This window comes from Peromyscus eremicus, chromosome 8a (genome assembly GCF_949786415.1).
Source record: "Peromyscus eremicus chromosome 8a, PerEre_H2_v1, whole genome shotgun sequence".
NCBI classification, from domain to species: Eukaryota; Metazoa; Chordata; class Mammalia; order Rodentia; family Cricetidae; genus Peromyscus; species Peromyscus eremicus.
Window position 1 is genome coordinate 55,802,652 of NC_081423.1, and position 12,780 is coordinate 55,815,431.

General features: G+C 47.6%; 1 protein-coding gene across 1 annotated transcript; it reads left to right on the forward strand.

The window, feature by feature from the left end:
- The first annotated feature begins 371 nt into the window (after positions 1–371).
- Xaf1 (XIAP associated factor 1) lies at positions 372–12,523 on the forward strand. The gene is made up of 6 exons (XM_059271126.1): positions 372–593; positions 2,232–2,367; positions 3,341–3,536; positions 5,617–5,702; positions 7,876–8,196; positions 12,317–12,523. Exons 1-6 carry the CDS (start codon positions 562–564, stop codon positions 12,392–12,394), a joined length of 849 nt encoding a protein of 282 aa, XP_059127109.1. The 5' UTR covers positions 372–561; the 3' UTR covers positions 12,395–12,523.
- The last annotated feature ends 257 nt before the right edge of the window (positions 12,524–12,780 follow it).

Below are 12,780 nucleotides of genomic sequence, written 5' to 3' on the forward strand. Positions count from 1 at the left end.
GGAGTTATGCACGGCCATTCCCAAGACTTGCCCCAAAGTCTATAGGCTGAGCATCCAGCACCCTGTACCCCCTGCCCAGTTCCTCACAGACCTTGTTTTCAGTCACTATAAACTGGAACCCAAGCAGGGTGTAGGTGCGGGGGCTGCTTCTTCAGGGAGCTTAACACCGGAGGATGGACCAGACAGAGGCAGTGATGTGGAGGAGTGATGTCACAGGTTGAGAAAGGGGTGGGGATCTAGATAGAGTGAAACCAGTCAGAGAGAGAGGGGGAGGAAGGAAGGAGCCATTGTGCTGCCCAGAGGAGACCTGCCCCCTCACCCCCACCCTGGAGGTCACAGTCACAGTAGCTCAGGATGAGGGGCATGCCAGGGGACTAGATCATGCTGCAGGGTGGCCTTCTGGGAGTGTCCAGTTACAGGGACCTGGGAACCGCCCCGGGCTGAGAATTCTCCAGGTCCCCTCCTCCCTGCTGCTGTGAGCCAGGCTGGGGAAACACTTTCAGTTTTGTTTTCTTGTATGCAGTAAAGGAAACTCCACAGAAGTCCTCTGAGGAGCAGAGCATGGAGGCTGACTTCCAGGTGTGCAAGAACTGGTAAGAAAGCACTTTTTCCAGGGCTGGCCAGAGAGAGGGGCAGAGCAGAGAAAGCTATTTCCGAAGTGAGGGGGATGAGGGACACCCCAGAGGGCAAGCCAGAAGGGACTGGAACTCCTGGGGTGAGGAGGCCAAAACTAGATCTCTGGACAGAGTGGTCAGTGATACCTCAACATCACTACACTCCCTCAGCATGGGCGTTTCAGGCTGGCTGGTCAGCCACGAAGTCAAGTAGCCAGGGACTTGTCCCTAGCAGGCTATTCATTCCTGTTGAAGCTTAGGTCCTAGAGTGGGGCCCTGGCAACATAGTCTTCCCACCCATCTATGAGAGGGACCTGGAAATTGCTCCAGGGTTATTCCCACCCTCCACCTGACAAAGGAGCTGGGAGGTAGAACTTGGAGGACAGAGCAGGGAGCAGTGATCACATCTCCAAGTAAAGCAAGCTGTCTCTCAGCAGAACCTACCTGCTGCAGTCACTGGGTTAAGCCTCCCCAGGATCTCCGGACTCTAGAAGAAGTGCTGAGTGTGTAGGTAGGCAGAACAGACAGAGCAAGCAGAGCAAGGAGACGTCACCCTGTGCAGCTGTGGGGACAGCCTGATCAGGCTAACAGCAGTGAGACTTTTCATGGTCCTTTTGTGGCCATGGCCTAGGTACTAGGCCCTGGGGCACCTCCCATGGACAGCCGGCCCTTTAGGGCCATCAGCCTGAGTGGGTAAAAGGAGCAGCAAGGTCACAGAACAACTATGCACTACACATTTCCAGTGAGAACACCCTGCCCTAGCAGACTCCCCCGGGGTCTCAGCATCTCTCTGAGTAGATGTCCCAGGAGAGCCCAGGGACAGGAGACAGCTGGGTGGACTTTCACTCTTGGAGAGTTGCGAAACCCTTGGATACTCTGAAAGCTGTTTCCACCCTTGTAGAAAGTGTGGTCACAGCAGGGCTGCAATGCCAACTGAAGTTATTTTGTTTTCATGATGGCTTTACTGAGAGATAAATGGAAAAGGATAAACTTCACTTCCTCCTTCCCCCATCTCTGAGAATGGAGAGTACTTGGCACTAAGTCTAGGGTATTGCAGAGCAGCCAATCACTCTACTGAGTTGTATTCCCCAGCTCTATTTTTACTTTGCATTTTGAGACAAGTCTCACTAACTTACCCAGGCTGATCTTGAACTCACTCTATTGCGTAGGTAGGCCTTGAACTAGCCATCCTCCTGTCTCAGTCTCATGAACAGCTGGGATTACAAACCTGTGCCAACAGGCACAGCTGACTTGTACATGTTTAAAGTCCACATTTTGGCATACATTACTTACCTGTGAAACCATCCCACAACCTAGGAAATGAATCTATCATCACTCTCGAAAGTTGCCCTGTTGCCCTGGTAACCCCTTTCTACCATTCCTTCCTGTCCACTTTCCTGGGCAGTGCAGTACTTTGTAGACTGCCCTCACAATTATTCTATGATGGTGAATTTTTCTGCCTTTTCACCAGCACAAGCAGGGCAGGAGAGCATCATTGGCGTCACAGTATTTTCCATGTTTGAAGGTCTGGGAAGAGCTGGCCCTAGGTATGTAACAAGGCTTCATGCTTTATACTAAGACAATGAGCCTTTCTTTCTCCCCCACTTTATCCTGAAGCAAAAGAAATGTGGCCTCTGTCCACTTCACCCTCCACGAGGCCCACTGCCTGCGCTTCCTGGTCCTTTGCCCGGAATGTGAGGAGCCCATCCCAAAGTTAAAGATGAAGGAGCATGCAGAAGCTGTGCACCAGCAGGTGAGCAGGTGGCAGTCTGGACAGAGGCCTGGGATCAGTAGCTGGAGCGCAGTCCTCCCTGGCCCTGTGGGAAAGTCATTTCGCCCCTCCGTGTCTGACCTCAGTTTGGGAAGAGAAAAGGTTTTTGTGTGTGTGCTACATTGAGGCTGTCCCATTTTTTTTCCCTTTCTACTCTCTGCTGTGGGACTCCCGGCCTGGCAAGGCAAGGGGTCCATTTTAAGAAAGGCTAAACATCCTTTAGAGAATTGTAAGGAGGAGGCAGATGGGCCCAGCTCAGTCTTCTTTCCTACCTTTCCAAATCAATCTCTTCTGTGGCTTTATCTGAGAATCAAGCTCAGGCAATCATTTAGATTCAAACTGGTCCAACAAACAAACACCTTTTGAGGCTTAGGTTAGGTGCTAGAGGAAAGAGAGGTCTCCATCCTCTAGGATCTCACGGGCCCAAGTGTGAAGCATGGCTAGCCTGAGTGATGTAAGGAGAGGCCAGGGGCCGAGGCTAGAACCCGCATCTCTGTGTACATGTGTTTGTATCCTAGTTAGGGTTACTGCTTTGATGAAACTCCATGGCCAAAGCAATTTGGGGAGGAAAAGGTTTATTTGGCTTAAGGAAGTCAGGACAGGAACTCAAGCATGGCAGGAATCTGGAGGCAGGAGCTGATGCAGAGATCGTGGAGGGGTGCTGCTCACTGCCTTGCTTCCCATGGCTTGCTCAGGCTGCTTTCTTATACAACCCAGGACCACCAGGCCAGGGATGGCACCATCCACCATGGGCTGGGCTCTCCCCCATCAGTCACTAGTTAAGAAAATGTCCTACGGCTGGATCTTATGGGGACATTTTCTCAATTAAGATTACCTCCTTTCAGATAACTCTGGTTTGCGTCAAGTTGACATAAAACTAGCCAGCACAGTTTGGGTAGTCTGCACTATGTCATCAGTATGTGCAGTTGGTCCCATATCCTCCATCTTCCCACAGACCAAGGACATCCAACAGCATCCTGCCAAGTGCAAATTCTGTGACCTGGCTGTGCACCTCAGCAAGCTGGATGTCCACGAGTCCCACTGTGGCAGCCGGACAGAGCGCTGTCCACACTGCAACCAGCCCATCATACTCCGAGTGTTGGCCCAGCACAAAGAAGTGTGTCTGAGTGCAAAGGCCAGGTCTGAAGAAGGTGAGCATCAGAGAGAAGCTGGAAAGAGAGAGGATAGTTTCCAGGGCCAGACAGTCTCCTGGCAGGATGCAAGGACAGGAACCCTTAACAGCACAGGAGAGAAGAGAGTGTCCAATTCTGTATTGGACTGGAGCAGTCTTCTTGTGTGTCTGTAGTGCCCTTCAGTGACTTATCCAGGGAAAACAAGAAGCCAGGGATGGGGTGTAAGAGCCACAGAGAAAAGGAAAGAAAGCCATGGGCAATCCTAAATATGAAGGGCTTTCTTCACATTCTAAAGACATAATCTTAGCCTGGTAAGGCCACCCAAATCATCCTATAGATGAAAAACACACAAAGAGATCAGGGAACAAATAAGAATGGACAGTCCAGCTTCCAGCACTAAGCCTAGATCCTCCTTTTCCACCTGAGTGTATTGCCTATTTTTTACCATTCTGTGATTTTAAAAAAAATGGTAAGAAACAGAAAAGCTTCAGGCAGAAAGGGTTTACTGAGGCTTATAGTTTGAGAGAGAACAGTCTTGTTACGTTGGGGAAGGCATGATGGCGGGAACATGAGACACTGCACTGGTCAGTCACTCTGAACCCACAGTGGGAAGCAGAAAGCACAAGACATGTAGCTGGGCTATGAAACCTCAAGGCCTGCACCCAGCACTCCACTTCTTCCAGTGAGGCTCTACCTCATAAGGGTGCCACAACTTGCCAAAACAGCATTAGTAGCTAAGAACCAAATGTTCAAACACATCAGCTCACCAAGAGAGTGGGGTGTTTACGTCAAACCACAGCAATTAGCAATGGCCGGATGGAAGGCTGCTACAGCTCCAGACTGTAGCTTTGTATATCAGCTTTCCAGTATCACTTCAGATTCTCCCCCCACCTCTCTCTCCAGTTCCAGTGCTGGGGGATTTGAACCTAGAGTCTCATACACGCTAGGCAAGTGCTCTACCACTGATCTCTCGGTAGACTGTTGACCCAATTCAATGACCTTGTTATAGGAGTGTTTGCAAAGAACACAGTTGCCGATGTTTCACATCTTTTGTTGACTCCATTGGTTGTTTTGACAATGTGATGGCATGTGGAGAAACTGTGAAACCCCTTAGTAAGTCCCACCAGGGCAACACTCTACCCAAGATCAAAATTGGCCAATAGAAAGCCAGGAAGTATGAGATTCATGTACTTTTCCTTCACTCTGTTGTGCCTGGCCTCCCACCCACCCAACAGTTCCCAATACAAAGTTCATTGACATCTTCAATACAACACAACCTCAACCAACACCTGGTTGGATCACAGAGCTTGGAAATTAATTGAGAATAGCTCAATTAGGCAGTCTGGGCATGAAAGGAAATGTATCGGCTCTGGACCCCAAGACCAAGCTCTCAGCACAAAGGAGATATTTGCCTCAGAGGGACAGAGGGCAGGGAATAAGAGACAAAAGACAGGAGATAGAGGAAGAGGGAGAAGGGGAAAGGAACAAGGGAAAGGGGGCAGGGGTATGTGTCCTGGAGGGACAAAGGATTGCTTCTGGTTAAAAAGGAAACAGACATAGCCCATAGGAAAATGGCAGTTTATAAAGGTAAAAGGGGAAAGCCTGTGTTAGGATGAGGTGTTTAATTTTAATTGGGCACGTTAATTAGGTGAGTCAAAGGTTGTTTTTGATGGCTGGACTTCAATACTTTGATTGCTGGAATTTGGTAGTCAGTCTCAGGAGGAGGAAGTGGCCAACTAAGGGAATAGACCTTGGGGGCTAGCTTTAGGAATGTAATCTAATGGTTTTTAGCAAAGCAGAGGGGATGGGGGAGAAGGGCAAGGCCTGCCAGAGCCACACACTCCAGTAGGCTAGTGTCCTTTTGGGGCAGCTATGTATATAAGCCCTTTCAATTGCTGAAAAACCAGTTCTGCTCTAGGAAAAGGTCTCTTCATCAGTGCCACTGTAATAAAAATGGCTGTCCAGCCAGTTCTCTCCTGGACTAGGCTAGCCTAAGGATGGTCAATATTCATGAATACAGGCCTTAGGAGCATCTTGGGGAGAGGTAGGCTAGCCATTGTCAAGAACAGTCATTTGTGGTGTTTCTGTGATTACTCAGGGAAGAAAACTGTATCTCCTGGAAGGAAAACCCATTCCAATTACTGCAAACAAATGATTCCAGAAAATAAAGATGTCTCCCATATGGTGAGTAGCAATGTCCCACTTTCTAGCTGTGCAGTAGCTAGCTCATACTCCAAAAAGCAAGGTATGAACAGCAGATTCCAGACCAATTTTGCATGGCACAGTTATCAAAGGTTCTGATGTTTGTTATTTCACTTTGTTTTGTTTTGCTATGTTCCAAGGTTCTCTGGACAAATTTGGCATGCATAGTTGGTTTTCATTTGTGCCTATCCCTTCAAGCAGCAGCCCTGACAATTCCTGATGGCCCTGATCACCTCCGACCATCACCAACCTTCAGGACCTAGACTTTGCAATGTGGGCCTCAAAAGGCCCTGCCCTTTTAGGCTTTCTGTCCATATAGTACTTAGCTGTGAACTCCCCGATGAGACAAAAAGGGACTTTTCCATCTTTCCATAATAAACCGGCAGCATACTGAGTATTAAAAGGGGACTCTGGAGATGTCCGATGTTGTAGCTGGTTGACTGACCGGTTTTACGGAAGAGCGCTGCCAGACTTAGCCCTCCATAGCCTTGGATGCTTTTTAGTGCATTGCTGAGCCAAGCTACACTCTTGTCTTAGAGCTCTTCCACCTGAGAAACACCACAGCTTCTCTCCCAGGAACTCATCTCCTCCCTCCTACCCCACCCCGCCCCTGGAACAGAGAGCTGTTTATCTTTCTTTAAGAAAGAAAGAAAGAAAGAAAGAAAGAAAGAAAGAAAAGAAAGAAAAGAAAAGAAAAGAAAAGAAAAGAAAAGAAAGAAAAATAGAATATCCCAGCACTCAGGAGGCAGAGGCAGGCAGATCTCTGAGTCCTAGGCCAGCCTGGTCTGAGTTCCAGGACAGCCAGGGCTACAGAGTGACACTATCTTTAAAAAAAAAAAAAAAAAAAAAAAAAAAAAAAAACACCCACCATGGAACATCAGGACTAGGGGAACTTAGGGATGAGCTGGCTCTTTTTTATTTCAACAGCTGGAACCTGCCATTCCTGGCAGTGCCGTGCAGGGGAGGGGCTTTTCCTCCCCTCTCCTCATCTTTCAAAGCTGGGATTTTCTCTCATCCAAGCCCCTGGTTACAGGATGAACCCCACATCTCTTGCAGTGTCTTGGTCCATTTGCACGGCTGTAACAAAAGACCACAGGCTAGGCAATTTCTACATGACAGAAATACGTTTCTCAACGTTCTGAAGCCTCACAATCCAAGTTCGGAGTGTAGTCATTTGGCGTCTAGGGAGGGCCTTGCTGCTGCCTTGAATGGCAGAAGGCAGAAGAGCAAACAAGCAGCTGGCAGGCTGTCTGAAGCATCTTTTATAATCCCATTGGTGTGGCAGGAGCCTTTGCGACCTTCACCTCCCAAAGGTGCAGCTGCCTATGACAATATGGGTAACATTTGGATTTTAATATATATTTTTTTAGGGACTTCGGAGAGGCAAGGCTTCTCTACAGAGCCCTGGCTGTCCTGGAACTCAATCTGTGGACCAGGCTGGCCTTGACTTCACAGAGATCTGCCTTCCTCTGCCTCCTGAGTGCTGGGATTAAAGGCGTGCACCATCATGATGGATTTATTTTTATTTGTGTTTATATACGTGTGTGTGCCTACTTGTCTGCATGTGCACCACACACATGCAGTGTTCGTGGAGGCCAGAAGGAGGTATGAGATCCCCTAGAACTGAAGTTACAGGTGGTTGTGAGCTGCCTGGCATGGGTGCTGAGGGCCGACCAAACCTGGGTCCTCTGCAAGAGCAGCCAGTCCCCTTTATGATTGAGCCATTTCTCCAGCCCCCCGGATTTTCGAAGGACACATCCAAACCTCCATTCCTGCAACCTGAGTCTTCTTTCTTCCAGCAAAGTCAGCTGTAACATCGAATGTCTGCCTTATATTATTCAGGATTAATTTTTTTTACAATTATTTACTGTGTGTGTGTGTGCACATACAGACAAGTAGGCGCGCGTGCACGCGCACACACACTGAGTGAAGGTCTTGTGGAGACAGGTTCTCTCATTCCACTATGCGAGTTCAGGTATCAGACTCAGGTCTTCCGGCTTGACAGCAAGCACTCTTACCCACAGAGCCATGCTGCTGACCCCTCGTCATCTCTAAGTGTTTGTAGGGAGAAGCCTTGCAGGTTATCTCAGCTGTATTGTGCAACTATTACAGCTGAAGTGATTTATTTTAATTCATATGTAACTCACATTTGCAGAAACAATGTCCAGCCTCCAGGACTGTGAAATATCTTCAGGATGGAAAGCCAAAACTCCTTCCTCCATCCTTTACAAGTCAGGTGACCGGAAATCAAACACCCACAGTGAACAAAGATGTTCGCCCAAAGACAAAAAATAGAAACAGTTCAACAAAGCAAGAGGCAAAGGACCAAAATGGCACCCTGGATCTGTCTTTGAGGTCTGCGCTCCAGCAGAGGGCTGCTCTTGCTACAGGAGGAGATGAAGCAGCCTATGACATCTTTCAGAGGTGCTCTCAGTGTGGCATCTTACTTCCCTTGCCTGTTCTAAATCAGCACCAGGTACCTTCCTCTCCCCTCCACCCTGCTGCCTCCTCACCTGGCTGGGAACCAGCTGCACAGTGTTTACCCAGAGGTGGGAGGGAATGGGGGGATTGGGGATGGAAGTGGGGGGATGGGGGGTAGGGGTGGTGTACCAGTGTGGTGGCTGGACAGTTCCTCCCATGCTTCTTCCTGCTTCCATGTGCCCATGCACATTCTCTCCAACACTTGCTACCTGGTTTGTGTCACTTTCCAGTCACTGGGTCCCCTTGGAGGGTAGAACTGGATCTCTCCTGTCTGTGTCTGCAGCTGTACCAGGCCCGGACACATGGCAACAATCCAATGCTGTGGAGTCAATGAGCGAAGCCCAGGGCTGTCGGTGAGCTCTTTCCGGGTGGAGACAGGCAGCTTAGGCCTAAGAGCAGAAGGGTCTGCCTCCAGATGTGAAGGCAGCTGGTGGCTTGCCTCCAGCACACCCAGGTTTATAGCTGGCTCCCTCGTCCTGAGTTTTCCATCCAAGACTATCTTCTTTTTAAAGAAAGCTTTACTCTTCCAATGTTATTATTGGGAGGAGAGTCACACTGGTAAGCATGTGGAGGTCAGGGGACAACTCTGTGGGGTCACTTCTCTCCTTCTGTCTCTATAAGAGTTCCAGGAGTTGCCAGGTTTGTATAGCAAACGTTTTCACCCACTGAGCCATCTTCTGGGCCCCCGAGACTATTTCTTGTATTAATAAGAGTTGTCATTAGTAGTCAGCCACTGTGCATGTTACAAACATTGTACAATGTTGCAATGCTTGGCTATGGCTGACCTTCCTTATAGAAAAGACAGGTTACTTTACCCCCATTCTACAGATGAGAAAAACTGGGGGGATGCAGAACCATTTGAGGAACTTTACAATGTAAGGCTCCAAAGTCTATGCTCTTAAGTTCTTGGCTAGAGGCCTTAGTTGTTTGATACTTTAAAAAAACACAAAATATGGACAGGCGTGGCGGTGCATGCCTTAAATCCTAGTGTAGCTGAAGTTTTCTTGTGTCCTGGCCTGCCGGCAGTTGGGATAAATCTCTCCCACTTGCGTCCCCCAAGTAAACACACAGAGACTTATATTACCTATAAACTGTATGGCCGTGGCAGGCTGCTTGCTATCTGTTCTTATATCTTAAATTAACCCATTTCTATAAATCTATACCTTGCCACATGGCTCATGACTTACCGGTATCTTACATCATGCTTCTCCTCGTGGTGGCTGGCCGTGTCTCCCTCCCTCAGCCTTCTACCTCCCAGAATTCTCCTCCTCCTTGTCTTGCCTACACTAGCCTTCCTGCCTGGCTACTGGCCAATCAGCATTTTATTTATCAATCAATCATAGCAACATATATTCACAGCATACAGGACATCCCACACCACCCTAGCACATAGGAGGCAGAGGCAGAGGCAGGTGGATTTCTGTGAGTTCCAGGCCATCCTGCTCTACATAGAGAATTCTTAGATAGCCAGGACTACATAGAGAACCTGTCTTAAAAAACAAACAAACAAACAAAAAACACTGAATTTTGTTATAATAGATATTATTTGGTATCATATCAACTGAAAGCTGATTTTCAAACTAGTTCAATGTCTTCGTTTGCTTTCTATTGCTATGATAAAACACTATGACCAAAAGCAATTTGGAAAGGGGTTTGTTTCACCTTGCTGCTTATAGTCCATCACTCAGGGAAGTCAGGGCAGGAACCCACAGCAGGAACTGATGCATAAGCCATGAAGGAATGCTGCTCACTGGCTTGCTCCCTCATGACTTATTCAGCCTCCTTTTTTTTTTCTGGTTTTTTTCAAGACAGGGTTTCTCTGAGTAGTTTTGCTGCCTGTCCTGGATCTCGCTCTGTAGACCAGGCTGGCCTTGAACTCACAGAGATCCGCCTGGCTCTGCCTCCTGGGTGCTGGGATTAAAGGCGTGTGCCACCTCTGCCCGACCTCAGCCTCCTTGCTTATAGCACCCATGGTACTACCCAAAATGGACTGAGCCCTCCCACAGCAATTATTAGTCAAGAAAATAATCCCACAGACTTGCCTACAGGCCAATGTGATGATGGCATTTTTCTCAATTGAGGTCCCTCTTCCCAGATGACTCTAGGCTGTGTCAAGTTAACAAAAAACAAAGCAGCTGATTCAGTTAGGGTTAAAGGTGGATTCCTGTAATCCCAGCACTTGGGAAGTTGAGACGGGGGCTGGGGAGATGGCTCAATGGTTAGAGCGCTTGCTGTGCAAGCATGAGAATGTGAGCTCAAATCTGCAGAGCCCACGCAAAAGCCAGGCACAGTGCTAGGGGAACAGAGACAGGTGGGTCCCAGGCACTCGCTGGCCAGCCAGTTTAGCTGAAATAGTGATGTTGAGGTTCAGTGAGAGACCCTGTCCCAAAACAAAGCAGAGATGCAATCAAGAAAAGATACCAAGATGGCAACTTCTGACCTCTACCCATGGGAGGATGGACCTTCACACACATATCTGCACACACGTGCAAACATCACAAACAATTTTTTTAAAAAAGGAAGGCTGAGACAAAAGGACCCCGAGTCTGAGGACAGCCTAGGCTATATAGTGAATTCAAGACCAACTAAGTTATATAGTGATCCCCTATGTTGAAAAATAAATACATAAATAAATAGTAGGAGAGAGGCCTAGGTATATAGGTTAGTGGTAAAACATTTGTCCATCATGCGTAAGGCCTTGGATTCACTCCTCAACACCACACATACACACACAAGCTAATTCTTCCCCCCTCCCCACTCCATGTTCGCAGTCACATCACTGAGGAAGCAAGCCTTATCTTCTCTAGCATGAACCACAGGGTTGAACTGTCTGCCACCCACACTATCTTAGTATATTCCTTACTCTGCCATTTACCTTTTTTTACTTTATAAGATGAGCAGTCCTTCAAAAAGCGAGGCCATTTTTTTTCTAATTTATTTATGCATGTATAAGTTTTATAAAAAAAAATGAACTAATTTCATCCTTAGTGGAGTATTTCCTTCCCCACTTTTCTCCATCCTTGCCAGACTTAGCAAGTAGAAATACGATATGCCCAATCAAATTTGAATTTCAAAGAAATGGAAACTGATTTTAATCTAAGTATGACCTGAGAAATTGTAAGAAATCCACCATTATGGTCCATTTCCCGTCTGCAAATGCATTTCAGTATAAAAGTGCCTTTAGAGCTCACTATGGAATTGCAAGCAAGCAGGAAGCCCCAAGCCTTCTCTGGCTAGCAGCGGGCACCCATTTGCCTGGGTGCTTCTTAGTTTACGTCAGGGTTGAAAAGTTAGTCTGCTACATGACTGAGCCTCTGGACTAGGATAGAAATGCATCTCAACACACCACCACCACCCCCAGGGTTGGGAGGCTATGCTAGAAAATCTAACTCGAGGGCCAACCTATGGGGAAAGTTGGGCAGCAATTTTTCCCACATGAGAACTATAAAAATCACTGTTCCGCACCAAATGGGAGCACTAGTCATTTTTACCTTTTCTCTAGAGACTTTGCAAGGCTGTAAAACTGCTTCAACTGCCTCTGTTTCGACATTTTTTAGTCTCCCGGACTCTCATAAAGGGAGAATCATTGTCTCTCATACAGTGATTCTTTGAGTCTCTGAAACTGAAAGTTAATGGGTCATCCTGTATTTTACTCAACAGCCCTATGGTATACCCGTTGGCAAACATGAACATCTGGGAGTGTTGTTATACACATCCTTCTATGCCTCTGTTCTATAACTTGGCACTAACCAAGTAACAATGTTGCTCACTGATTTCAGTGGCTACAAAGACGCCCTACATGCGCCTCTTCCTGTTTTCCCATGATGTCCGCCTCCATTAACCACTACCCCAAGTCTCTTCAATGCCATCTCATCCCAGTCTCAGTCAGGCATGCTTCAGAACAAGGGACAGCAATGCCCAGAGACCAGAAACCAGCAGCATTAGAGGGGACTAAGATATAGCTAGCTGTGTGGTCCAGTGTTGGTCTAGCACTCCCAAAGCCCTGGCTTTGACAGTCCCTGTTAGTGGAGAGGACCAGCAACAGAAAAGCTAGTAAATACTTAGCAACTTGTCTCTCACTTGAAGCGTTTTAACATCTATTTTTATTTCTTTAGGATAAGTGCCTGAGGTTAGCTCATCAAAAGAAAAAACAAGTGAGAGAACCAGCTAGCCCCAGAGGAAAGAGGTCCTAGGATTCAGAAGAGCTCGAGTTCACACTGGCTTCCCAGTTCACACTGGCTTCCCAGCTTCCTCTCATGATGGTCACAACTTTGTTTTCTTTACCAATCCTTGTAATTGAACTTTTTCCCTTTAATTTTTGACAGTTTCATACATGTTAACAATGTACTGTAATCATACTTATCCCCATTGCCTTCCCTCATCCCCATCCCACTCCTGTGAACCCCCTTTCTTCCCAACAGTTCCCCTTCCTTCATGTCTTCAGCCTGCGTGCATGAGTGCTTTCGTGTGTGTGTGTGTGTGTGTATGTGTGTGTGTGTGTGTGTGTGTGCATGCACACACATGCTGGCACACACATGCTGGCACACACATGCATGTGCAGGTCTTGTGCAGGTAACCA